We start from the raw sequence: 26,592 nt of genomic DNA on the forward strand, positions 1-26,592 counted from the left end.
ACTTTGAATCTTTTTAACTACCTAGAGCAGGGGTCCTCAAACTTTTTAAAGTGGGGGCCAGATCACGGTCCCTCAGAGAGCTGGAGGGCCGGACTATATGAACTACTAATTCCTACTGTAACACCTTGGCTGCGCTCACTGCCCAAAAAACCTGGCGGGCCGGATCAGACTCCTCTGCGGGCCGCATGTGGCCCGCGGGCCGTAGTTTGAAGACCCCTGACCTAGAGAATGGTTCTACCCTTTTAAAAATTTCTGTAATATATTTTATTGATTTTAGAGAGGAAGGGAGAGAGAAAGAGATAGAAACATTAATGAGGAGAGAGAATCATTGATCAGCTGCCTCCTGCATGCCCCCTACACAACTCAGGCATGTTCCCTTGACCAGAATTGAACCTGGGACCCTTCCACCTGCAGGCCGACGCTCTATCCATTGAGACAAACCAGCTAAGGCGGTTCTACTCTTCATAAAGTTTTAAAACAGGTAAAACTACACTGTGTTGTTAAGTGATGCAAGCATAAGGGGTAAAAAGAATCAAAAGAAAAAAGAAAAGCTAGGAAGTGGTTATCATGAAAGTCAGAAAAGTGATTGTGTGGGGGGAGGGTTGTGATCTGGATGCGGCACATGGCAGCACGGGTGGGTCCTTCTTGGGTCTTAGCAGCGTTCTATTTTTATTTTTTTTTTAACCTGGGTTGTGATTGCATGGTTTTTACTTTTTACTTATTTGCTCAAAGGCACATTTATGTTTTATTACCTGTTCTTTTTGTGTTTTATTTCACAATAAAAAAAAAACCTTTAAAAAAAATGTAATTTCTGAGGTACCACTAACCTGTTTCTATCAGGGCCTGTTTCCACAATGCTGTTTTTGGTTGCTAGGCAACACTTCTTCAACATTTTCCCTGACTTTTCAGAGAGATGGGCACCGTGTTTGAAGCATTTCATTGTGAAAACTAGCATTTCGTTTTCTACTGTTTTATTTGCCAATTCAATAAATATTTATTCAACCATTTCTAGTATTTCTGATGCTTCAGGAACCCAGATAGGAAGATGAGTTTGAGAGAGTCTCTGACTTCTATATTTTATAATTTGGTCAAGTAGGGTAATAGTCCTCATAGAGAGATGTAATAAAAATGCTTTTCAGGAACTTGAAGAACAGAGAGATTATATTTTTTGAAGAGGGAAATAGGCCAGGTTTATGAAAGAGACAGTATCAGAAATGGGCTTTGGAGAATTGGAACGATTATGACAAGTGGGAAGATAAGATATTTTTGGTAAGGGGAGTTCATGAGGAGACTGAATGAACAGGAATCAAAAGACTTGTTAAAGGAAACAGGGAGTAATCAGTTAGATTAGGGGAAGAGTTATATGAAGATTAATAGAAGGAGGTAAGAATTGGTAGGACATTTGGGTCTAGAACATGAAGGACTTGACTTTTATGATTAAATGTTTGAACTTGATTGAGTAAGCCATGCTTGATTAAGCCTGAAAGTATTTGAAAGGTCTTAGGAAAATTAACCTGACAATTTGTATAGGATGATGGAAATTAGAAACAGACATGAGGTAATTATTGTAGCCCAGGAGAGAAGTGATGAAGGCAATAGGGGTGGAAAGAAAGGAACAATTTCAAAGCCACTGTGGAAATAAAATCCATAGTTTTTCAGTGTCTTGGATGCTTAGAGGTAGTAGGGTGGGTAGAGGGATCAAGGAAGGAAGAAATCAAAGATGATACCCAGGTTTGTGAGGGCGACTGGAAGAATAATGGTACTATTAACAGAAATGGGAGATCAGGGAGAGTTACTGTTGTGTGTTCAAGGAAAAAGATAATACTTTTAATTTCAGAAATACTAAATTTGAGTACTGTGGAATAAACAGGAAGGATATACAGCAAATATTTGGAAATAATATTTAAATATACACTGAGTGGCCAGATTATTATGATCTCTGAACACATAATAATCTGGCCACTCAGTGTATATCCTATATAATAAAAGGCTAATATGAAAATTGTCCCTTCGACCAGGAGTTCGACCAGCAGGCAGGCTGGCCAACCGCCCATGTCCCCTCCCCCTGGCCAGGCTGGCTGGACCCCACCCATGCACGAATTCATGCACCAGGCCTCTAAAACACACACACACACACACACACACACACACACACAGTGGCCAGATTATTATGCATTCAGAGATCATAATAATCTGGCCACTCATATATATGCTTTAAAGTCTTCAACCCTTTGAAAATGTGTATATTCTAATCCTCTCAAGAACTCTGTCATAGTTCCTTATTTGGCAGTGTCATAACTTGTAAATGGCTGAGCCACACTTGAACCTAGATTTGCAAATGTCAAACCTCTGGCCATCTCTATGGCTTCTCATGGTTTCCTGTAAGTGCTTGTTTGTAAGCAGGGAGGGTCCTGGGCTGTAGATGCAAATTAAGTCAGTCATACATGTAAGTATTGGGAAGTGTTAGGGAATATAAAGAAGGTTAATGAGCAATTACTAGAAAATCTATTTAGGGGGTTTAGAAGAGGAACAATATCTATTGAAGGAAGGGTTAGGGAGTTGAGAGGGCAGCCAGGACACAGTGGCTTGAAAACCAAAGGAGGCAAATCATTCCAATGAGAAAGGGCTGGTCAGCACTGCAAAATGCTGCTGAGGTTGAGGATGCTAAAGCTTAATGACGAGGATGTCAGTGGAGATCTTTGTAAAAGTGATGTCAATCGAGCAGAAGCAGAAGATTTCAACCCAGTAGATATATATATATATAAAATTGATTTCAGAGAGGACAGGGAGAGAGAAATAGAAAGATCAATGATAAGAGAGAATTATTGATTGGCTGCCTCCTGCACACCCTCTATGTGTGATCGAGCCCTCAATCTGAGCATGTGCCCTTGACCAGAATCAAACCCGGGCACTTTAGTCTACAGGCTGATGCTCTATCTACGGAGCCAAACTGTCTAGGACTCCCCCTTAATATTTGTGATGACTAATAGCAGGCTTCCTACATTTTTTCAAGTTACTTCCTGATTTGTGTGTTTCTTCACATAAAAACTGTGGTTCTACACAAAGTCAGTGCTGAGGATGACTCCGAATTTAGAAGTAAGATATATAACCCGGAAGAGGCCATTGTTGAAATGGGCTAAGGAAAAGCTTCCAGCTTCCCCTTTTGAATCCTGAGTACTACTTTCTTTCCCCTCGGACCTCCCAGCCTGCTTACAAAAGAGAGAGAGTTTGCAATCATCTGACTTCCCCAATGTAAACCCAGCTTCCTCCTACACGCAAACCAAACACACGCTCCAAATTTGAAAAGCAGGTACACCCGAGAATCCCTCTCAGACAACCGGACAGCACAAACAGGAACACACCAGCCAACAATCCCCACAGGCCCCCACCAGGCCACCTGACCCTCCCCACCTGCCAGACCTGGCCGGTGGGCACTGCTCACTCCACAACGGGCTCCAGGAATATTCCTTCAGACCACCTCTCACCGCATCAAGCCCCAGATCTGGTTCTTACCTACCACCCGCCAATGCCCCTTTGCGACGTGAGCTCAGTTCAATGCAAACCGATGTGTATTCAGCACCTCCTTGGCTGAGGGCTGCTCCCTTTTCATGCTTTAGCCACAGTCCTGATCACCCTGGGTGTGATTTCTTTTAGTTCCCCTCTGGTTCCAGCCATTTAAGTCCCTTCACTATCTCACTCCAGGAGTTCTTAACCTGGGATTACTGCTTTCTTTCCCCTCGGACTTTCCAGCCTGCTCACAGAAGAGAGATGTGCAATTTTAGAGTCCACACACGGTGGGGGGAAAAAACACCCTACATTTTAATTTTCATTAATATTCGTGGAAATTTAGTATTTCCTTCCTTCATGAATGTAGACAACAAACCATCAATATTTTCATATCACATTACAGTTGTTGCAAAAAATCTTGAAATATTGTTCGTGTTCATGACAACGTTGAAGTTTGGTGGTTGGCGTCTAGATTGTTACGTAATGCATAAAGAGATGAATAAGTGACTCCATCACAATCTATTTTGGCTTCGGCTGGTGTGGCTCAGTTGGTTGGAGCATTGTCCCATACATTCCCCTCACCCATCCCCCCCAAAAAAAGTGGCAGGTTCGGTTCACAGTCAGGGCACATTTGGGAAGTACCCAATCGATATTTATCTCTCACATTGATGTTTCTCTCTCTCTCTCTCCCCCCTTTCCTCTCTCCCAAATCAATTAAAAATATTCTGATAACTGCATTTCAATAGGATTGATTGGTGTCCCCTAGAGCCCTTTGTATTTCATTTTATGCATTTAAGACATTATTCTGAGATGGGGTCTATTGGCTTTTCTAGATGCTAAAGGCAACCACTGCACCATTAGTACCTGCTCGCTGCTCTACCTACTCTGGAACTGTCAGTCCCTTCCCAATTCACCTTTAAGCTTCCCTTTTCTTCCCTCATGCAGGAATGCCCCGGGCCAGCTAAGGCCCCTGCGTAGGCCTCTCAGCCAAGCCAAGTGAATCTCCCTGCCCCTTCTCAGTCTCTCAGTAGTCAATTCCCACTTCAGCCCAGGTCAAGTCCAGAACCTTCTTTAGCTTAGCCTAAAACTACTAAGTGCTCTCAGGACCTTTCCTTCTGCCCGCAAGGCACACTTATCTAGTCAACCTCTGACATGAGGCCAACCTTACAATCGCCTCCCCGTCTGGAGAGCTAAGCCTCTTCCTGTCTCCAGGCATGGGCTAACCCAAGAAGACAAGGCAAAGGCAGAGCCAGCAAAACCGGCACATCTGGCATCGCAGACAGAAGTCACCAAGCACTGCCAGCACCAGAGAAGCCTGGCCCTGTTTTGCCTGGAGGAACCACCCTGTCCTGTTCCATCACCCAACAGCCCCTGGGACAAGAGAAACACGCGGAACAACGACACTTACTCAGAAAGAGGAGGAGAGATGCCACACGTGGGATGCGGGCCATGGGGACGTGTGCAGAGCGCTGCCGGTGGTGGCACTGAGGTTGCTCAGATGCCGAGTGACAAACGCTATGAAGGCAAAGAGGAAGCGGTGTCGTTTTCAGCCCACGGAGAGAGGGGCGGCTTGCAAAAGCCACACTTGTTGCATTATGGTTCTTTGCGAAGTGCCCCAATTTGGGTGTGAAGAAAAAAAAAATTAGTTCAGCTGAAACCGGTTTGGCTCAGTGGATAGAGCGTCGGTCTGCGGACTGAAAGGTCCCAGGTTCGATTCTGGTCAAGGACATGTACATTGGTTGTGGGCACATCACCAGTGGGGGGTGTGCAGGAGGCAGCTAGTTGATGTTTCTCTCTCATCGATGTTTCTAGCTTTCTATCCCTCTCTCCCTTCCTCTCTGTAAAAAAATCAATGAAAATATATATTTTTAAAAAAATTAGTTCAGACAACTGAACAGGACAAACAGTTATCTTCCTGGGTAAGTTATACAGATAAAAATAAGAAAAGATAGCCCTCATCCTGGCTAAATATGCATCAAGAGGTAGCCATCAGGGAATTTAAGGAAACGGAATAAATAAATAAAAAATCAAGCAGAGCCGAAACCAGTTTGGCTCAATGAATAGAGCGTCGGCTTGGGGACTGAAAGGTCCCGAGTTCGATTCCGGTCAAGGGCATGTACTTTGGTTGCGGGCATATCCCCAGTAGGGGGTATGCAAGAGGCAGCTGATGGATGACTCTCTCTCATTGATGTTTCTAACTCTCTATCTCTCTTCCTTCCTCTCTGTTCAAAATCAATAAAATAGATTTTTTTTAAAAAAAAAAATCAAGCAGAAATGTCCTTTCCTTAGCCCCGACCTCTCCTCCCATCCTGGGGAGAAAAGGACTGAGAAATGGCAGGAGGGCCCCTGAAGACCATGAACCTGGGAGACAAGGGGGATGGCGAGGAGGGCAGCTCTGGGTTTGCACATTGAACCTATTTCTAGTAGCTGCGTGATCTCAGAAAAGTTAATTAACCTTTTCTAACTCTCCTCCATAAAACAGTACGTACCCCACAAGACTGCTGTGAGAATCGAACGGATGAATTGACTTAAGACGCTTAGAACAATATCCCGTGCACGGAAAAGGCTTAGTAAATGTCAGCTACCATCCTTGGACAATTAAGTGCCATCTTCTGCTCAGTGTGGGCCTGGGCACCAAGGAGGCCGGAGGAGAGCCTCAAAGCTGGCACTGAACTCTGGCCAACTTAATCCCACTCTCGACCCAGAAGACAATGGGTGAGCTCCCAGAGGACCAGTTCCCTGGGTCAAGCCTACATTCAGAGAGGCCAACAGCAAGCGGGCCTGCTTCAGGCAGATCCCTGGCTCCATCCAACCATGTTTCAGCACTTCCATGCGCTGGGTGCTGTGGTACGCTGTGCCCCTACAAAGGGGTTAGCTGTTCCGTCTCGGCTCTCAGGGAGCTTCCACTTCATCAGATGATCAGAATGCCACAATGGTCACGTCAGCACCCAGAGGGAATGGGATAGTTGGCAGGCAGGAGGGATGGACGGGCTGGGCTGGGCTGGTCCAACAAAACACGAGAGGCAGGTACAGCTGGAGTTTAGCGTGAATGATGGCACCCCAGCTGTGCCCTCCTGTTGGAGTCAAGTTCGAGGCTGGTGTGAAGGGAGAAGGGACTAGAGAGGTAGGCTGGGCAGACCTTAGGGAGCCATGCTCACCAGGCCCAAGAGTTTGGGTTTTACCCATAAAAAAGGGGAGCTCTTGAGAAGGTGGCGTTTTCTGTTTGTTTTGGGGGGAGGGGGGTTGTTTTTTTAAAGGATCATGGTCTAGTTAGATTTTTCCTGTGAAGCTGAATTCCATGTTGTGTTTTGCTAATTTTTGTTCACAAGCCATGGCATCGGCTAGCAAGAGCTTGATGGTCTAGGACCGCGGTCGGCAAACTCATTAGTCTGCAGAGCCAAATATCCACAGGCCAACGGTTGACATTTCCTTTGAGAGCCACATTTTTTAAACTTAAACTTCTTTGAACTCCACTTCTCCAAAACAGGCTCGCCCAGGCCGTGGTATTTTGTGGAAGAGCCACGGGTCTAGGATGGCCTTGGCTTGCACCCCCTCTCATGTCTTTCTAAGAGGGTAGCCTGGGCACGTTTTCATGGTGTCAGGGTTCCCAAAGAATGAGAGGAAACACATCGGTACTTTTCAAAGCTTCTGCTTGCTTCAGGACTGCTAACATCCCACAGATCAAAGCGAAATCACACGGCCACGTCCAAAGGCAAGAGCTGGGTTAACAGACTCCCTCTCTTCAGCGAAGGGAACTGCAGGAGCGTAAAGAACGGGAGCCATCGGTGCAGTCCAGCTGCCAAGTGCACGGAGAAGAGAATTATTTTTGAAATCAGCATTGGCCGCAGAGATAACGGTTGCCAATAAGACAGAGTCCCCTTTATCCCTGAAATACATACGACCAAGGAAAAGCTATGCAACTTCTCATTCCTGGCGACGGCCCGCCCCCACCCCCTTTTTTTGTTTCCATTTTAGTGGCTCCATTTCTGCCAGAATTCAACATTCACAGGCTGATGTCATTTCCTTTCTGGACGGAAAAAAGAAGCTTTCTGTTGTCAAGAAAAAAAGGAGAAAGAAAAAACAGAGCCAGAGAGAGACAGAATTATTCTACTACCTTTGGGAATCGGTGCATTGCAATTGTATCATTTGAAAGGAATGCAAAATGTAGTTCTTGCTTGAGATGGGGGTGTTGGCGGGGGTTGGGCAGTTCTAGATAAAGCAACCCAGGAATGTATTAAAGGAGGGAGGAAATCCTATTCCAGGTCCTGGAAGATTAATGAAAAGAGATGTTTTGGGTTTTTTTTTTTAAGATGTGATACACTCAAATATTAATTCCACAGAATCATAGAAATTACACCCTCTGTGCCCTCCCTTACCCTAAGAACTCAGGCCCAAGAAATAGTCAAACAGGGACCCTTGACACACAGTTTTATAGAATAACGCACATCACTGTGTGATAGGTATCGCTCATCCCATTTTGCAGATGAGAAAACTGAGGCACAGAGGAATCAACTAACCTAGCCAGGACCGTATGGCTGCGCAATGGCTGCATTCTAAGGCTGATTTTTACTTTGAGACAGTGTTTTCTATTACACCTCCGCAGCATGCCATTCATGACTTTCAGAGGCCGACTGTGTGTCCGCAGGAAGCTGCTCATGATTTTGCTCTTTTCCCTACCTGAGATTATAATTCAGGTCAGAGTCGTGGCTATACCCAGGCATGGAACTTGCCAGAGGTATGGGCTGAGCCTCTTGTCTACATGCATGGAATACCAAGCAGTGACGCCACAGGAAGGGATTCAATGATCTCAGTCAACTCCCTCAAAGAACAGAGGGAGAAACTGAGGCCTTGGGTGGGCCCAAGGCACTGCTGGGCTCTTTCCAGGGCGTTGACTGCATTAGTAAACGGCCAGTACGTTCCCCAGGCCTAGAACGAAGCCCATTCCCGCGCAAGGTGAGTCACGGGGACACAGCCCTCAAAACATGAGCGGGTTCCCGCCCAGAGCACACAGGAGGCCCACAGGAAGGTCCATGGGGAGGCCAGCCAAGGCCGCGGCTGCTCCAGGGCCCCGCAGGAAGTGGGGGCTCCCGCGCTCCCTGCTGTCCAGGTCCCAGAAGCCAGTGGTGGGGGAACAGCAGTTTGTATATTATACAGGGGCCAGCACCTGGACGGGTTGGGTTCCAGGCTGCGTCACGAGTCAGAAAAGCCACTCTGTTCCAGTCACGGTATGGTCACAGGACGTTGGTTTCCTGATCCGCAGAGAGGAACAACAGCGACTTCTCTTTCCCGTTAGACCTGTAAGGTCGTGAGAATCACCCAGAGACCAAGGAGACCTCGGGCCAGGTCTGGCCCTCACCTTTCCGCTCGGTGTCAGTGGGAATGTCATTGTTGACCCTATGAAATCCCTTTCGTCTTTTATCTTTTTTTTTTTTTTTAATGTGTTTTTATATATGTTTTTAGGGAGAGGAAGGAAGAGGGATAGAGAGACAGAAACACCAAAGAGAGAGGAACATCGACTGGCTGCCTCCTGCACACCCCTGACTGGGGATCGAATCCTCAACCTGGGCATGCGCCCTGACCAGGAACTGAACTGGCGACCTCTTGGTTCCTGGGTCGACATTCAACCGCTGAACCACACCGGCCGGCTCTTCTCTTATCTGTAGTGAAACTCTGCGATGCTGACCTTGGGATTCAGAGCTCAGAAGGTGCTCGAGTTGCCACCGGAACTCAGCTATCGTCCCTCATGTAGAAGAGACAGAAGGACAACAGAGGCCAACATCACGTTCCTCACACAACGTCCATTTAAATTAAACTTCCTTTAATGAAATAAAAAAAAAAAACCAACAAATGGTGCATTGCATAATATTTGTGGTCACAGTATAAAACAATACAATCAGTTCATATAACATTGGAAATGGACAAAAATACACAAGATCCTTCGTCTGTCTACGTGAAATGTGGCAGATCCCACGTGCCACGCTACGAAAGTCCACTTTTTTCTCCTAGTGATTCGCACCCAATATTTATTTACTGAGAATTTGGTCAAACAGTGGAAGAGAACGTGCCCAAATCCCAGTTCCCTTCTTCCTCTGTGGTTATTGGTGAAGCCAAAAAAATAAAAACGTTTTCTGAAAGTTGCAAGTTGTGTAGTATTGCTTATTATTTCCTGCCACAAAGGCCCAGTCTTTGGCTCATAGGTGCCCGTGACAAAATCGTGGCTGCAGGCAGTCTGCAAAGCAAGCAAGAGCCACCAGGAGGGAAGCAGGCAAGAGTCTGGGCCGGAGGGGCCTCCTTCAGCAGCATCCCGGGGAAAGCCGCGCGGAGAGGAGGGGAGGAGAGACACAAATAAATACAATTTCTCCGTGAAGACCGGACTCCCGCTGGTGAGTCAGAGTTCCACCGTCCCACGTCAGATCGGAAAAGTTGTTAAAAAGTCAGTTTGTATTTTTTTTTCCCCCTCTTCTTTTTTCTTTAAGAAAAGTGTAAAGTGTTATGTAAACATCACAAAGTAAACAATTGAAAGTAATTTTGAGGCTCCTCTCTGAACATCGCTTCGGCGCTTTCCGGGGAGACTTTCGTGATTAGGGGGGAAAAACCCAAACATTTTATGAAGTTTTCTTGTTGTTGTTGTTGTTCAGAAGTGCAACGTTGTCCGTGAGCATTGTGGCTGGGTCCTTCCCTCCGTACACCCAGGGCTTCTGGCAGGAACCCTCGCCAGAGAGCACGTGAGAATGTATCCCACACGCGCTCCCGGCAGGTGCGTGGCCCTGGGAGGAACGGGGTCCCTGCTACAACATCCTGGGATGTTCCCCTTGGGACCCGCCCCCTGGACAGAGGGTGGGGTTGAGATCAAAGCCTGGAACGACCACAGCAGTTTGCACATGTCCCCTTTCCTACTCCCTTTCACGGGTCACACACACACACACACGGGGGGCCACCTGGTCACGCTCCAGGCTACGTACCCTTTCCCCCTACCAAGAAGGACTTCCCCGACAACCATCCTGAATCTTTTACGCCAGTGGTCGGCAAACTCATTAGTCCACGGAGCCAAATAGCAACAGGACAACGATTGCCATTTCTTTTGAGAACAAAATTTTTTAAACTTCAAACTTCTCCTAACGCCACTTCTTCAAAATAGACTCGCCCAGGCCGTTGGTTATTTTGTGGAAGAGCCACACTCAAGGGGCCAAAGAGCCGCAGGTGGCTCGCGAGCCGCAGTTTGCCGCCCACGGTTCTAGTGAGTGTGAGCTCTGCCAGGCTCCAGGGCACTGGCTGCTCCCAACACAACACCTATTGATGTGTTGGCTCTTTCATCTCCGTGTGTACGTTCACCAGTGACCCACCTCCTGGAATAGCAGTTAGGAAGCAACACGTAGAGAATTCCCACCTCCTGCCCAGCCAGTGTGGCTCAGTGGTTGAGTGCCAACCTATGAACCAAGAGGTCATGTTCAATTCCCTATCAGGGCCTACGCCCCGGTTGTGGACTCGATCCCCAGGGGCGGGGCATGCAGGAGGCATCTGATCAATGATTCTATCTCTCTATCCCTCTTCCTTCCTCTTCAAAATCAATAAAAATAGACTTAAAACATTTTTTTTTTTAAGAAAATACCCAACTCTAGTGCTATGGAGGCCTCATCCTCCTCCTCCAGTCACTCGCACCCCGTGGCCCGTCTTCCCCGATTCCACCTGTGCCTAGAAGTCACCTGTGCCGCCACCATCGGTGCGGGATCCCGTGCCAACCCCACGAGGGGTCCCGCAGCGGGCAAACAGGGAGCGGGCATCTGCCTCCTGGGGCTGCCTCGCTGATGCGTGCAGAAGGGGTGGTGGGCAGCAGAGTGCAGACTGGGAGCGGGGAGGGTTGGGGGGGTCGGCTCGTCCGGCCCATTGTGACAAAGAGCCGTACGTGAATGGCCATCGTTTCGTATTACTTTATTGCTCAGAACCAACGTGTCTTTTTTCCCCTTTGGAAGACAGAGGAGCGTCAGATCCTTCGGAGCCACGCGCAGCAGCACGGAGGAGTGCGATGCAGGCCGGGCATCACCCCGAGCCTCAGGGCCCCGCGGGAGGCCCCTGAAAGGCCAGACCCTCGGGGGGAGCGGAAGGTCTCTTTTGGTCCGTTGTCCTGTTCCTGGTGTGAGCAGTCGGGCCAAAGAGACAGCTCTCAGATCTCCTTTGGAGGCTGTTCCCAGGGCAATGCATTGCTGGGCTTCCTTCATGTTCCTAACGGGAGAGCAAGCTCTCTCCAGCCCTCGCAGGGGCTCTCACACAGCCCTGCAGGGGCTGACACGGCCAGGGAACACACTGGGTTCTTCCACATGATGTCTGATCTCGGGAAGTCAGCCAGTCTCCAGGCAGCAAGCGTCCTTCACACTAAGGAGACCAAGCAGCCTCGGGATGGGGGAGGGGGGCCCTGTGGGTCCGTCCCCGCCCCCCGTCCCTGGCTGTCCAAGGCCTGTGCCTCCTGCAAAGGACAGGATTGGGGGCTGGAGGTGGCTTCTTCCGCCTGACACACCCCTGACCCTGCAGGCACGAGCTGAGCTGCAGAAACCTGACTCCCAGGGTCCGCCTTCCGCTCTCCCTGGGGCCACCCCCCCAGTGGCCTCCGCATGATCGCAGCGTCTGTTCCTTCCCTTGTCCCCAGCCTCCTCTTCCTCGCAGACCTTTTTCCTGCCCTGGTCCGAGGGTGTTTCTTCATGTTCATGCTTAAGGCTAAGGTGGCATGATAAGGTGCTTGGTGGAGAGCCAAATCCTAGATTCCAAGGCTGCCATTCTTAGCACGCTCACAAGAAAGCAAAGAGCAAAGAAACGCAAAGGGGGCAGAGAGGCAAAACAACCGAAATACGCGTCTGGGCTTGATGCGAAGCTACACGCCGCCAAGTTCAGATTTCAAATGCGGTCTAACCCCCCGAAAGCAGGGGCTGGGCCGGGGTGGGGGTCCACGCCACACCTTCGCCCTGGGCACAGGTCCGTGTTGTCCCTGGGCCGGCGTGGAGGGCCACCCTCCTCCCAACACCCGCCTCCCACCCAGGACGAACTCCGAATGCCATCCCTCGCCATCCTCACCCCGTCCTCGCCGCGACCCCTTGGGACAAAAAGCTATAGACACACACACACAAGCCAGAGTTCTATAAACCAGTAGGAGAAAAAAATTAGACGGGAGGTTAACCAGGAAGAAGCCGCCGCCGCCGGGAGAAGACACGCGTGCGCGCCCGTCCTCGGAAAGTGCCTGGGCGGGAAGCCGTGTGCTGGTAGACGTGTCCGCGCTCGGGCTCCGCGTGCAGAGGGGAGCGCGCCGGGTCCCACCTGAGATGAGCGAGGACTGGGTTTTAGGGTGACACGCTGATTCACGTCAGAACATCACCGTCCTCTTCCAGCCCCGATCGCTCCGGGACCGACCGTCCGTCCGCCCGTCCGTCCCAGTGTCGCTGTCCCGGCCGGGCGCCGGCCTCCGTTAGTCCATCTCCATGGACATGAGCCGGCGGCGCTCACGCCGGGTCTCCTGGACCTCCTTCTTGCAGCACCAGTGGGAGCTGCAGTAGCCGATGAGGCAGGACAGGAGCCCCACGACGGTGGACAGGCCGACGCCGATCAGCAGCGGGTACTTGAAGGCGTTCAGCACTGGCAGGGGCAGAGCAGAGGAAAGCCGGTTAGTGATGCCCGGGCGGTGGCCGCAGGGCCCACCCCCACCGCCTCCTGCCCGCCCCCCCCCCCCAACTGGAGCGATCGGATCCCCTTTGGCCCTGTCTCCAGCCCCGGGCAGGGCACTGCTGGCAGGAGCAGCTCAGCCCTAATCGGTAAGCAAACATCTCCCCACCCGGTGCCGTGTGGGGGAAAGAAAACAGAAAAATGGCTGCACTTGGTGCCTGTGAATGTCAATTTGCTTTTTGGGGCTTTGGCACAAGATGGATTTTTAAAAGTCAGGATAAGGGCACCGCACCCTACGCAGCAGATGCCTCCTTAAAAAAAAAAAAAAAAAAAAAAAGGATGTAAATCAATTCTATGCGTCAAAACGACTCAAGTGCACTCGGTGGAGCTATTTTAAGTAACGCTGTAGTAAATTATCCAGCAAAGTCAAGAGCCACTCCCACACTTGTTTGGTAAGTCTGGGCCTCCTTTTTTTTTTTTTTGCCACTTCAAGGAAAGAATTTCTACGGTGCAAGTGTTAGGAATGCACACTGGTTAGTGGCCCCTGCGCACGCATCCCACGTCCCCTCCCCCGGGAAGGACCAGCGGGCCTCGGCGGGATGCTCAGTGTGGGAGGTGCCTGACATTTCGTGCGGCTGCCCTTTCACAGCCGCCCCAGGAAAGGTGGCCACCCCATCTTACAAGCGAGGGGATCAAGATCGGAAGGGCTACCTCATCTGTGGGAGAGCTGGGGGTCCGATTACAGTCTCCCCAGAACTGACACTATCACGAGGGCAACAGACTCGAGTCTCCGAATGCTCAGAGGTCCCCGGACGGGAACTCTCTCCAAGGGGCTTTTTCCAATCAATGTTCACCCTGAAACGCTTTGCAGAGAAGGTTCTCGTCAGCTAAGGAACAGCTGTCTCCGGCTCTGGGATGCTCTGGGAACAGGGTGGGAAGGGGGCCCTCTGCCCTCCTCATTCGGCTGAGCCTGGAGGTCAGTGAGGACTGAAGAGGCCAGGAGCTCTCCCTCCCATCTTGGGGTTCCATGAAGGACACCACCACCAAGCTAGCAACACCCGGAGGAGCCACCTTCTCCCAAGAACCGAAATCAAGGAGGGCACGAGTCCCAGGAGCCCACTGCCAGCATCTTCCCGGAGGCCGGAACCGGCTCTCTGACTCCACCCTCTGCTGGGCACAGCGAGCTGGCATGGAACTTATAGGAAGCATCAAAAATCAAGCCGAAACCGGTTTGGCTCAGTGGATAGAGCATTGGTCTGCAGACTGAAAGGTCCCAGGTTCGATTCCAGTCAAGGGCATGTACCTTGGTTGCAGGCACAACCCCAGTGGGGAGTGTGCAAGAGGCAGCTGATCGATGATTCTCTCTCATCGATGTTTCTAACTCTCTATTCCTCTCTCTTCCTCTCTGTAAAAAATCAATAAAAAAAATTTTTTTTTAAAAATCCTCCCAGGAAGTCTTAAAAACCATTTCTCAACGCTGCCCCCAGCCTAGGATGCCGAAGCTGGGCAAACACCAAGGGCTGCCTGCTCTCTCTGGTCCGGGCCCCGCCAGGCCTGGAGGATACCAGGCCGTGTTCTAGCACCTTCCTCACAAGGGCAAGGGCGGGAGCCCGGCCTCTGTCCGCTGCGGGGAGACAGGGTCTACGCGCCACCCTTACCGTCCATCTTCACAGTTATAAAGACGGGCCTGGAGGAGATCTCCGCCTCCTTCTGCCAGGAGCCCGTGGGCGACTTCACCCAGGGGGCCACGGAGCAGTAGTAGTTGCCAAAGTCCTGGTCCTCGGCGCCGTGCACCTGCAGCAGGAACTCCAGCACGCCCACGCGCTCCAGGCTCAGGTCGCTCTTCCAGTCCCTGCGGGCCGTGCTCACGATCCCCTTGCGGTCCAGCGAGGACAGGAGGACGGGATCCTTGTCCAGGCCGAAGGAGTGCACCACGAACCAGGACACGTCGAAGGCCATGTCATCTGTAAGCCACAAGCCAAAACCCCGGGGTCAGAAATAGTCTGGCACGCATGTCGCCTGACGACAGGCTGGCACTGCTCTCCCTGCTCCTCGCCCAATCCTCACGCCAAAGCTGCGATGGAGGTGCTGTCACTCCCCATTCCCTGTGGCGGGACCAAATCCCCACGAGGCCACACAGCCAGGAGGCAGCAGCGTGTGGGTCCTCCCTCAGGGAGGACAGACCTTGTCACTGCCTCCATATTAAAAATAAAAACATATTTAAAAAAATATGTGTTTCCAATTCATCTGACAGATGCATCCATTCAACAAATATTTATTAAACACCCACTGAGACCTGAGCTGAGCCGTTTGGGGATACGCAGACAACCCAATCCTTGATGTCCACGTCTGTGCAGCGTCGTGGGGATGATGCGGGAGACACTGACAAAAGGCCCCGTGGGGAAAGGGTGGGAGAAGTACCTGGGTCCAGGGCTGCTCCTTCGACAGTGACGATGCAGAACAACTTGACCAGGTCTCCCCGGGTGACGGAGGGCGTGTCTGAGTACACGGAGGCATTGAATACAGGACCTGGAAGAGAGTGATCATCATCAATCCCCTTCACAGGGTTCAGTCCTTCAAGGGCCCAGGCCCCTTCCGAGAGAACGCAAGACGACAGAACCTACAGAGATCCTCACAGAGGATTTAGGTTTTTATCTGCTTCATTTGAACCAGCAAGGAAAGACGCACCTAATCTGAACAAATTTCCCATTCTTTTCCTTCTATGACCAGAGAAAGCCCCAAAGGCCTGCTAGGTCACCGGTCCCGGTCCTCATGTGGCCTGGTGGCCGCGGCTATGGGAACAGCGGAGCGTTTGTGACCGGCCGTGCGGACGGGAAAGGCCTTCCTGGGGAATGACTCACACGGCGGGTTTCCTGCTAATGAAACCAGCTACTCGCTGTTAATATGGGCCATTATCCCGCACTTGGAAACGTTTTTATTGCGGCCAGTTTCTGTGGTGATGCTGTTTTTGCAAGGGGACTTGTCTGGTTCACTTCAAGATGACAGGCTGGGCCAGTGAGCAACCAGAGTCACTAGGTGTCCCCCGATTCCTCGTCTGCTTGGCCTTTAAATAGAAACATGGGTGCAAATCATCTTTGTGACTCCAGCCCCCAGAAGAAGGCTGTCAGTGGTGGTATTTTGGTGAAAGGCAAAATCGCAGACCAGCTGCACGACCACCCAACGGGGTGACCGTGAACCACATGCTCGGAGGTTGAGTCATTAAAGCTGGTGTTTACCTAGGACGTGTTATAACATGGGAAGTGTTTACTTTATAATGTTAAACAGGGGGAAAGCAGGTCATAAAACTGTTTGTACAGTCTGGTCTCAGCGTCATGAAGACAACGTACCAGAGAAAACCCTAGGAAGACAAAGGCTACAAATCAAGTTTATAGGTGAGTCTCTTTTCCTTCTTTCTACTGTGCTGTGTCTTAACATATTCTCTATTAAGGAGAAAACCATCCTTTCTCGCAAGAGGAGGTCGTGACTCAGTAGAGCCCCTGGGGAAACGCAGTCCTCACACCAGGAGGCAAGTGGCCCGAGACCAGGGAACAGAAAGGTGGACACGAGGAAGGACGTCCTTGCAGCATGTGTTGCTGGTTGCAAGAAGTGGTAGCTCTTGCCTGGCCAGCATGACTCAGTGGTTGAGCATCGACCTATGAGCCAGGAGGTCACGGTTCAATTCCTCGTCAGGGCACGTGCCCAGGTTGTGGGCTCATCCCCAGTGTGGGGCATGCAGGAGGCAGCCAATTAGTGATTCTCTCTCATTGATGTTTCTCTCTCTCTCTCTCCCTCTCCCTTCTTCCCTGAAATCAATAAAATATATCAATGAAATCAATATATATATATTGTATATATTATATATATATATATATATATATATATATATATATATATGTATAAAGGAGGAAGTAAAACTGTCTTTATTCGTAGACATATATATATATGCGCTATTCAGGGCTATAGCATTGTGGATACTGACTACAGCTTCTCTCACACTGTGAACTGGCCATGACAACTCCAGGGATTAAAATAAAAACCTTAGTCAGTCTATTCATCCTGGAAGCTACAGTGATTTCTTTTTTCTTCCTGTTATGCTGAGACAGGAATTGAGAAATAAATTCAATACCCATTCCTTACCCAGAAATACAAAAGACTGTATGTCTCCCCTAGTCCTCATAAGTTTTAAAGAAACATCAAATAAGAAATGTAAAGCAAGATAAAGTTCTATAGACAGTAAAATAGAGATACAAATAGGAAAAAAACACAATCATCTTCATCTTAATAGATATGAGAAAGCATGTGAAATCACCTAACACCTCTTCATGGTAAAAACACTCAACAAACCAGGAATGAAAGGAAACTTCCCCGATTCAGTTAAGGACGTCTATGAAAAACCCACAGTTCCCATAACACTTAACGGTGAAAGCCTGAACCTTCCTGGCCGGCTAAGACCAGGAACAGAATGTCCATTAGAGCCCTAGTTGGTTTGGCTCAGTGGATAGAGCGTTGACCTGCGGACTGAAGAGTCCCAGGTTCGATTCCAGCCAAGGGCACATGACTGGGTTGTGAGCTCGATCCCCAGTAGGGGATGTGCAGGAGGCAGCCGATTAGTGAGTCTCTCTCATCATTGATGTTTCTATCTCTCTCCCTCTCTGAAATCAATAAAAAAATATATATTAAAAAAAAAAAAAAAAAAAAAAGAATGTCCATTAGAGCCACCACTATTCAACACTGTATTAGAGGTTCTAGTCAGGGCAATCAGGCAAGAAAAAGAAACACAAGGTATTCAGTTTGGAAAGGAGGAAGTAAAACTGTCTTTATTCATAGACAGCATGATGTCCTATTTTTAAAATCCCAAGGAATCAACCAAAGAACTAGAACTCATAAACAACAAAGTATCCAGACCAAACCATGCAGAGCACGGAGGCTGGGAACCTGCCCCAGATCGGTGGTCCTGGAGCCCTGGCTTGGACCACAATCACCAGGAGGCAGGAAAGCTGTGTGTGCCCCCCTCGGGGAGTGTGGCTCAGTAGGTCCGGTGGGCCCAGCATTGCAGTCCCATTAGGTTCCCAGGTGAAATTGTTGCTGGTCTCACCGTCCTAGGTTGAAAAAAAGCTGCATCCCTCCGTGAGCAGAAGCGAGGTTCCAAGCATAGACTCTAAATGGGTAAATTTATGGCACAGGAACCGTAATCTCAACAAGCTGTTAGAAAAATAAACAGCCGAAACTGGTTTGGCTCCGTGGATAAAGCATTGGTCTGCAGACTGAAAGGTTTGGGTTCGATTCTGGTCAAGGGCATATACCTTGGTTGCGGGCACATCCCCAGTGGGGGGGGTGTGCAGGAGGCAGCTGATCAATGTTTCTGTCACCTCGATGTTTCTAACTCTCTATCTCTCTCCCTTCCTCTCTGCAAAAAAATCAATCAAATATATATATTTTTAAAAATAAATAAACAAAGCCCACGGGTCTCTTCCAGCCCCACCTCTGGTCCCACAGGGTTCCCTGCTCACCTGAGGTTTGGAAGTCTATCTCAATGGGATTGGAGAGACTGGTCGCTGCTTCTCGCCACAGGCTGCCCCTGACGGGAGACCAGGCCGTCACCAGGCAGCGGTACAGCCCTGCGTCCGACACCTGCGTCTGGTACATGCGGTAGCGGAACTCGTCTTCCTGCACCTTCTCCAGCACCACACCGTCCGCCCGGGAGGCGTCCGTCCAGTTCTCCAGCCGCACCACGGCGTCCTGGTCCAGCGAGATGATGTCCTTGGTTTCGTTGGGGCCGGAGAGGTCGCCAGCGGGCTTCTCGGCCGTGATGAGGACGGAGTAGCGCGGCGACCTGATGTTCTGGGAGGACACTTTGCAGGTCATCTCAAACGTGTTCCCGGCTGCGAAGAAAGGCCTGGGCTGCCTCGCCTTCACCACGAGCACGGAGTCTGGAAGGAGGGAGCAGAAACAGGGGATGGCCGGTGGGACCGGTTAACGTGGACGTGGATCTGAAAGAACGACGTCAAGGAAACAGGAATTTATTTGCAAACGGCCACACAAAGGCACTTCAGACAACGTGAAAACCCAGAAAATCACGTGATGCTGGGGGGAGGAAGGAGAGCAGCCTGGAGAGACTTATCGGGCGTGAGGGAAGCGGATCTGATGGGTGGGAATTTAGTCTTGAGGCTTGTCAAGCCCTTAAGAAGAGTAAGAGTGTGGGTAGCCATGGGTACTCGCCCCCCATCCTCTAAGGATGCGAGGGAGAGCTCACTCTTAGGGAATGGGAATATAGTGTCAGCCTGCAGACTGAAGGGTCCTGGGTTCGATTCCGGTCAAGAGTACATGCCTGGGTTGCGGGCTCCATCCCCAGTGGAGGGGCATGCAGGAGGCAGCCGACCAATAATTCTCTCTCATTATTGATGTTTCTATCCCTCTCCCTTCCTCTGTGAAATCAATTATATATATATATGTACACACACACACATATATATATATATGTATGTATATATATATATATATGAAAGACTATTGTGAAATAAAAAAGAGTAACAGGTGGGCAAGGAGGAGTGGGGAACAAAAAGATAGAAGGGACAGAAGGTCAAGATTAATTTAAGTTAAAAACAAACAAACACCAAAACAGGAGATCTAACAGCATGCTTACAAGCCAATGGAAAAGGTCCAAAAAGAGAGAAATACTGGAGACACAGGAACGAAGCCACGTGCCCGAGTCATGAGAGGTCGCCTCACTGTGAGCTGAGTGAGGGGGCGGGCGTGACAAGTCTCCCCTGATTGTTTCCGTTTGTTTGGGGGGGAGAGAGCAGGCCCCGGAGGGAGAGGGAGCTGAGGGGAGCTGGGGAGGCGTTCCCAGATAAAGGGATACGCAGTCATCGTGTGGAAGAGCAGGGAAGTAAACAGATTAAGGGAACGTGGATGATGCCCAGGGAGTGCTGAGAGCCCACTCGACATGAGTGATGGCAGATCTAATCTAAAAGGAGCCAGTCAACATCCTTCAATGCTTTTCTCCAACCGCATCCAGCTCCGCAGATGCAGAGGGAGGCGGCAGAGGGCTGGCTCTAAACGGGTTTAGCTGAGCCAGAGAACAGTGCCAGCGGCCAGCTAAGGGGGTGTGCGGGGAGTGACTGTGATAGTCTGGGAACCTGGGCGAAGTAACAGCAGGTGGCTTCTAACTTATCAGACCTCGCACCCCTGGACATGTCTAAGAACGAAGAGGGTCTGTTAAAAACGACACCGGCCAAAACCAGTTTTGCTCAGTAGATAAGAGTGTCGGCTTGCAGACTGAAGGGTCCCAGGTTCGATTCCAAATCAAGGGCATATCCCCTGGTTGCAGACACATCCCCAGTAGGTGTGCAGGAGGCAGCTGGTCAATTTTCTCTCTCATCGATGTTTCTAACTCTCTATCCCTCTCCCTTCCTCTCCGTAAAAAATATCAATAAAAAAAATAAATAAATAAAAATAAAATATATATATATATATATATATATATATATATATATATATATATATATATATATTTAAAATAAAATATATATTTTTAAAAATGACACCGGACCCTGGCCAAGAGGCTCGGTTGTCTGGAGCATCGTTCTTCATAACCAAGGGTTGCGGGCTCATTTCCCGGTCAGCGTGTGTTCAGGAGGCAAACTGATGGATGTTTCTCGCTCTTTCTCTAAAATCACATCCTGGGGTAAGGATGAACAACAACAGCAAAAGGACTCAGGATAACAGGTATAGATTGGACTACCCTGGGTAAAGGTCACCCTCCGTAAGACAGAAGTGAGGACAATGGGAGCGGAGGACAGTGCAGGGCAGTAGGATTAATGGACTGTCCGTCCAGAGGGATGGAAGAGTTGATGCTGGGAGTCTAGAGAGAGCGCTCTAGAAAGGCGGCGGTGTGCACAGAGAACAGGGCGTTTGAAGCTGAGAGCAGGGAGGTCGTTCAGTTATCAGAAGTGAGATGGTGTAGTTCGGGTGCGAGCAGGGGCGTGAATAACAACAACAGGATGGAGGGAGTGGTGACCAGAGAGAAGGACAGGGGGGCAAGAATGGAAAGCTTATCTACACTGTGGCCCCTCAATGTGCCTACACCCAGTGGGAACTCAATGTGCCTGCACCCAGTGGGAACTCGTGGGCGCAGACACTTCCAAAGGCCCGTATGAAGTTGGGCTCGCTAGTAAGATGCGCCCAGTAGAGCAACAGTGTCCATGGCTGACCCCGTGCACACTGAGTGCCTCGGAGACGAGTCCCTGCCACCGGCCACGCCCCGCGCTCTCACGAGGACTGATCCTTGTCCAGCCTCACCGCCCTCCAGGCGGGGTGCTGCGGAGGGAAGCGGCAATCACGTGAGCATGCATTTCTTGGATTCCTCGTATACATGGAAGCCTGCGGGGTCCCAACTGTGCATCTGAAGACATGCAGGGGGATGACGGAAGCCAAAATGAAGGAAGGAAGGACAGAGAACCAGGACCGAGCGCCTACCTTCTGAGGGCCAGAATACGTGGACAGGCTTGGAGAAGACATCCCTGCTCTTGGCCCAGCTGCCGTCGCGCTGCCGGGTCCAGGCGGACACCACGCAGTAGTAGCTGCCCCGGTCCTCCTCCGTGGTCCTCTGGATCCGGAAGCTGAACGTGTCCGCGCGCTCCTTGGAGAAGATGAAGTCTCCGTCCCGGGCCCGCTGCTGGCTCCTCTCGCCGTACCTGAGCGTCCAGTCCGCGTCCATGGCCGCGAGGAGCTCGCTGGCCGCCGCGTCGTCGTTGCGCCGGCTCACCCCGTAGTACCAGGTCACCGTGACCCGCACGCCCCCTGCCAGGCTCCTCTGGTCCGCCACCCGGCACTGCAGCTCCGTGAGGTCGTCGGAGAACGCGGGCACCTTGGAGGCGTTCAGGTACACCTGGTAGTCTGGTTCTGCACCAAAGGGAGGGAGAGGGACAGGGCTAAGCCAGGGGTCGGCAAACGCATCGGTCAACAGAGCCAAACACCAACAGGACAACGATTGCGATTTCTTTTGGAGAGCCACGTTTTTTAAACATAAACTTCTTCGGACGCCACGTCTTCAACACAGACTCGCCCAGGCCGTGGTATTTTGTGGAAGAGCCACACTCAAGAGGCCAAAGAGCCGCATGTGGCTCGCGAGACGCAGTTTGCCGACCGCGAGGCTAAACAATCAGGCGGCAACATCCCAAGACTTAGCAAAAGGGATGAGACGCATAACCCCTCTTGATCTGACAATTAAATGCTTATCCTGCCGACGACAAAGACAGAGAGGAAAGTCCTCGCATTGGACGGGAAGGGTCCAGGAAGAGCTGTTACAGCAAAAACGTGTACCACTCTGTCCCCGAGAACACTTCCAAAGCCAGAAGCCGAATGTCCCCATCAGAGCCTGGATCTGCGGTCAGGTTCCCCAGGAGCCCGGACTCCTTGGAGAAGGATCTGAGAAGCTTGGTGTCCACACTCTGCCAAGAATCCCCCCGGAATGCCAAAGCGGTGCCCACAGACCCCACTGGAGTGGCTCCGGAAATCCCAGTCCCAGAGGACATTCTAGCACTTGAGGCCAACCCACTCCACCAGATGGAGGCCCTCCAGGCCACCACCCGCCGTGGTCTCACCCTCACTTCCCTGGACTTCCTCCGCTGAATCTGCTCCACAGTCAATAAACACACCGTCTGCAAACTCCCAACGCGCATGCTTCTTACAGCCGCGTGGAACGCGCCCACATAACGGTCGACCTTGCAGAGCCTGGCCCGCTGGGGCCTCGATCCCTGCCAGGCCCCAATCTGACAGGGAACAGGGGGGAAGCCGGCCTTCTCCTAGCGCCCCAATGGCCACGGTCACAGTCCTGTTCTTTTATAAAAACCTCTCCCCCTTCTGAGGTTCATGACATCGATTTCATCCTTTTCTGCAACTCCACGTTTTCCCCGAGCCCTTCCGCCACACTAGCCAAGGAGGGGATATTAGAACCCCTCGCCACCTCCTTCCCTCTGTCCCCACCCTCTGCATGTCACCCCCAGGTACCTAGAGTCCCCCAGTCCCCATGGTCTAACACCTCTGTGGCGGCCTGTTTTCAGGGGCTTCTCCTCTGGACCGCCCTGCAACCCTCCACTCATGCCTCAGCATCACCTTCCCTGCACACCCTTCTTAGTGTCCCCGGAATGTGATGCTCCCTCTCCATGCTCCCACAAGACGGGCACGTGACCCTGGGTAGCAGTAACCCCGCTCTGTTACACTCCTTGCTTCGGGCTGATCCCCAAGCTCCACACACACAGCCTCGTATGCAGTCGGCACTCAGTAAACGTTTGCTGCTTCCATGGTAAGGCGTTTAGAAAAGGCTGTATTTTTCTTTCGTAGCCCTTTGCCTCCTGGGCGCCGGGGGGTGGGGGAGGGGGGAGCAGGGGGGGGTTACGGGGAAGGGGGGGTCACTCTACCTAAACAGAAGTTTCCTTTGCCAGCACGACCTTTATTCCCCTCAGCCCGACAGAGTCGTTTTATTTCACGTTGTTTTTATTTATGACTCATTCAGATTATAAACTGCTGAGGTCAAGGAACTGCTCCTTTTTGATTTACGCCTCTAATGAAATGTGTAACATCAAGCTTCTAAAAGAACGACTCCCCGGGCCAGGCAATGGATGGAAAGAACTCAAAATCCTAATTCCATCTCCACAAGCACTGAGCTGGAAGGGAGGCTAGACCCTGGGCCACAGGAAGTTAAACCAACATGGCTGTGCCTGCCCCGGGACATCGCCCTGCCATGAGGTGGCTTCTGGGACGTCACCCTGCCTCCTCATCTTTCAGACAAGTCGCTCGGCTGGGGGTTCCTGCCTCCAGGGCAGCGAGGGCTGACACACCACACTGCCTCCCTAGCGACAAGGGACTGCAGAATGAATACCACCAAAATGTATTTATACCTTCACGTGCATAAGCCGAGGCATTCCCACGTTACCCCACATCCAGGTTTCAGACTTTTCCTCGTGGCAGCTTCTGGCACAGCCTGTGGCTGGAGTGCAGACAAGGATAACAGGCTCCGTTCACGTGGACAGGACAGGCCGGAACTGGCTGTGCACAGAGCCAGGTGCACGCTCAGCTCCGCTCTGGGCCGAGCCAACATGGGGAGGCCTCGCGAAGCCTTTTACTGAGCGAGCGGTCTCCTCCTCCTCTGCTGAAATGAAATCGCAGGGCCCTCCAGAGGAGGACCCTAATGCAAAGACAAACAGGAACCAGTGAACTTACCAGTCAGTGCTAGTGACTTAAAGCAGCGGTCGCCAACCTTTCGGACCTCACGCACCACCCGTGGTCTGCTGATTTAAACTTGAACGACACACCAGCCTTGTAGGTTGTGAGAGACTTGCCCTCTCAGAGAAGCGATGACCCCACTGTCAGAACCGTCGTGAGAGGCCATGGCCTCTTACTTCTCTCGTTGGGTGCATGGACGGAAAGAGTCTTCTATTGCTCTGTTTCCCACACCCCTCATGCACGTCCCTCCCCTCCCCTTCTAACAGAGAATTCTTCCCTTCCGCTCACCTGGCTGTCACGCCCCTACTTCTTACTCAACAAACGTTCACAGACACCCTACCACCCGCCAGGCTCCCTGCTCTCCCAGGGCGGTGCCTGGACAGGGCCTTGAACTCTGGTTATGTGTTTTATGGACCTTCCTCTCAGGGCCAGCGCTACCTACCCATTCAAACACACGTGCTGCGCACCCAGTGCCTTGTTCATAAGAGATACTGCCGCACTTGCTGAATCAAACTGCATTTAATATTTTGCATAAAAATGCTCATTTTGGGCAGAAACATTCCACCGCTGATTACCGCTGCATTCTGCTTGATCTCATCAAGAAATCTGCTAAGAGTGCCACGGTGGTTCTGTTTAAAAATGCCTATCAGTTGGAGATGCCTACTGAAGAATTTAGTGGTAAAATGACACACTGTCTGGCATGTGCTTTAAATTCCTCCCAAAGGGAAAAAAAAAAGTGTGTGTGTGTGTGTGTGTGTGTCTGGGGAAGGGAAGAGAGATGAAATGAGATTGGCAAAATATTGATCATCACTGAAGCTGGTGGTTTTCCCCTCCTGTGTACATTTCTCAGGCAATTCCAGTCCAACAGCACCGCCTGTGAGCAAGTCCTCTCTCAACACAGAGGCCGAGGAGTGGCGCCACCCACATCCCAACAAGCAGGGGTCTGCCCCCTCCTCCGGTGCCCTGGACGGCATCTGCTCACATGCACACCGCCTTCTGGAGCCGTGGCCTCCGTCGCGAGGAGCCCCCTTGCAAATCAAAGACCACGGTCTTCGCATAGGGGCCATGAAACTCCTTTGTTACAACTTTCAAAACAACGGGAAGCTCTCAGAATCACTGGCCGAGTTATAAAAGCAGACATTTTGTGCCTACTGTATGCAGGGGCCTCGCTGCGGGTTTTCGCAGGTCACCTGTGTGCACGCTCACAATTCGATAAGGAAGGTATCGTTGTCCCCATGTGACAATGACAATGACATGTGACAATGACAAGTCAATGACATGCATTCATCAAGGGCTTCCTACAGGCCAGGCTCCCGCCATGCCATGCGCTCTCCCCACACTCTTGCTTACTCTTCACAGCAACCGTATGAGACAGATACTATTTTCATGTGCATTTCCTAAATGGAAAACAAAAGACACTCTCCAAATACAGACGAGCTAAAGAATTATGCATCTGAAACCTGCATCGGCCAATACATTCAAGAAGAAGAAAAACAAAACAAAAAATACCAAAGCCCAGAGGCGTTACGTTCGAAGAGTCCAGCCTGGCACAGGATGTGCGAGCAGAATTCCAGGCCGGGCTTTGGCTCTATGGTCCTCCCACTGGGACCAAATGGCACGACCTTAGTACACATCCCAGGTATGAACACTTTCTCAGAGCCCGCTGCGTCCCAGAAGGCGAGAGTGACGGTGAACAGCCCAGGCGCTGATCCGGACCGTGGACCACAGGGCCATGCTCAAATGCCTATGGGAAGTGCCGTGAACGTGGCACAGCTCATCAGAGGAGCAGGCCGCCTGCCTGGCTAGAGGACACGGGAGGGTCCTCTTCTCTGCTGACGTGGTTTTGCTATCTTGCATCAGAGGCCGCTGAGCGAGATGACTAATGGTTAGAAGAGTTGCCGCCGTCACATTTGTATAGTATAGAACAAAATTCTCCAATGTTTACACCGACACTATAAAAAAGAAGGGGCTCTTGGTTTGAGAGGATCCCTGACCTCTCCGTAGTGTAGGACCATTATTCTGAGGTTGTATTAAGATGTAGCCGTGCCAGAGCCAATCATTTGAATGGTTCAGCCATGTCCCCCACACAATGTAACACTCATGTGGTTTTGCTCTGTTCATCTTCACTCCACTCCTCCCAGAGAAGAGTGAGTTACCAGGTTTGGGGGCAGGGCCAGGAAAAGGACTGGGGGTGGTCAGCTCAACCCCCTCTTC

The 26,592-nt window shown here is 50.8% G+C and overlaps 2 protein-coding genes across 3 annotated transcripts in view; both read right to left on the bottom strand.

The window, feature by feature from the left end:
* Positions 1–6,215, bottom strand: part of CD101 (CD101 molecule) — a 36,687-nt gene extending 30,472 nt beyond the window's left edge. The window contains exons 1-2 of one of the 2 annotated variants that reach the window (XM_084866392.1): positions 5,997–6,215; positions 4,916–5,022 (exon numbers count right to left, since the gene is read on the bottom strand). In XM_084866392.1, coding sequence (XP_084722518.1) covers positions 4,916–4,958 — 43 coding nt within the window. In that variant the 5' untranslated portion in view covers positions 4,959–5,022; positions 5,997–6,215. Of the gene's footprint in view, positions 1–4,915; positions 5,254–5,996 lie in introns of those variants that run through there. The other variant, XM_084866393.1, reaches the window with a different exon arrangement.
* Positions 6,216–9,308: 3,093 nt separating this feature from the next.
* Positions 9,309–26,592, bottom strand: part of PTGFRN (prostaglandin F2 receptor inhibitor) — a 51,346-nt gene continuing 34,062 nt past the window's right edge. The window contains exons 5-9 of the mRNA XM_084866394.1: positions 21,631–22,056; positions 18,663–19,082; positions 15,574–15,681; positions 14,811–15,116; positions 9,309–13,125 (exon numbers count right to left, since the gene is read on the bottom strand). Coding sequence (XP_084722520.1) covers positions 12,959–13,125; positions 14,811–15,116; positions 15,574–15,681; positions 18,663–19,082; positions 21,631–22,056 — 1,427 coding nt within the window. The 3' untranslated portion in view covers positions 9,309–12,958. The remainder of the gene's footprint in view (positions 13,126–14,810; positions 15,117–15,573; positions 15,682–18,662; positions 19,083–21,630; positions 22,057–26,592) is intronic.

Source organism: Pipistrellus hanaki (assembly GCF_964339955.1).
Source record: "Pipistrellus hanaki genome assembly, chromosome: 18".
Taxonomy (NCBI): domain Eukaryota; kingdom Metazoa; phylum Chordata; class Mammalia; order Chiroptera; family Vespertilionidae; genus Pipistrellus; species Pipistrellus hanaki.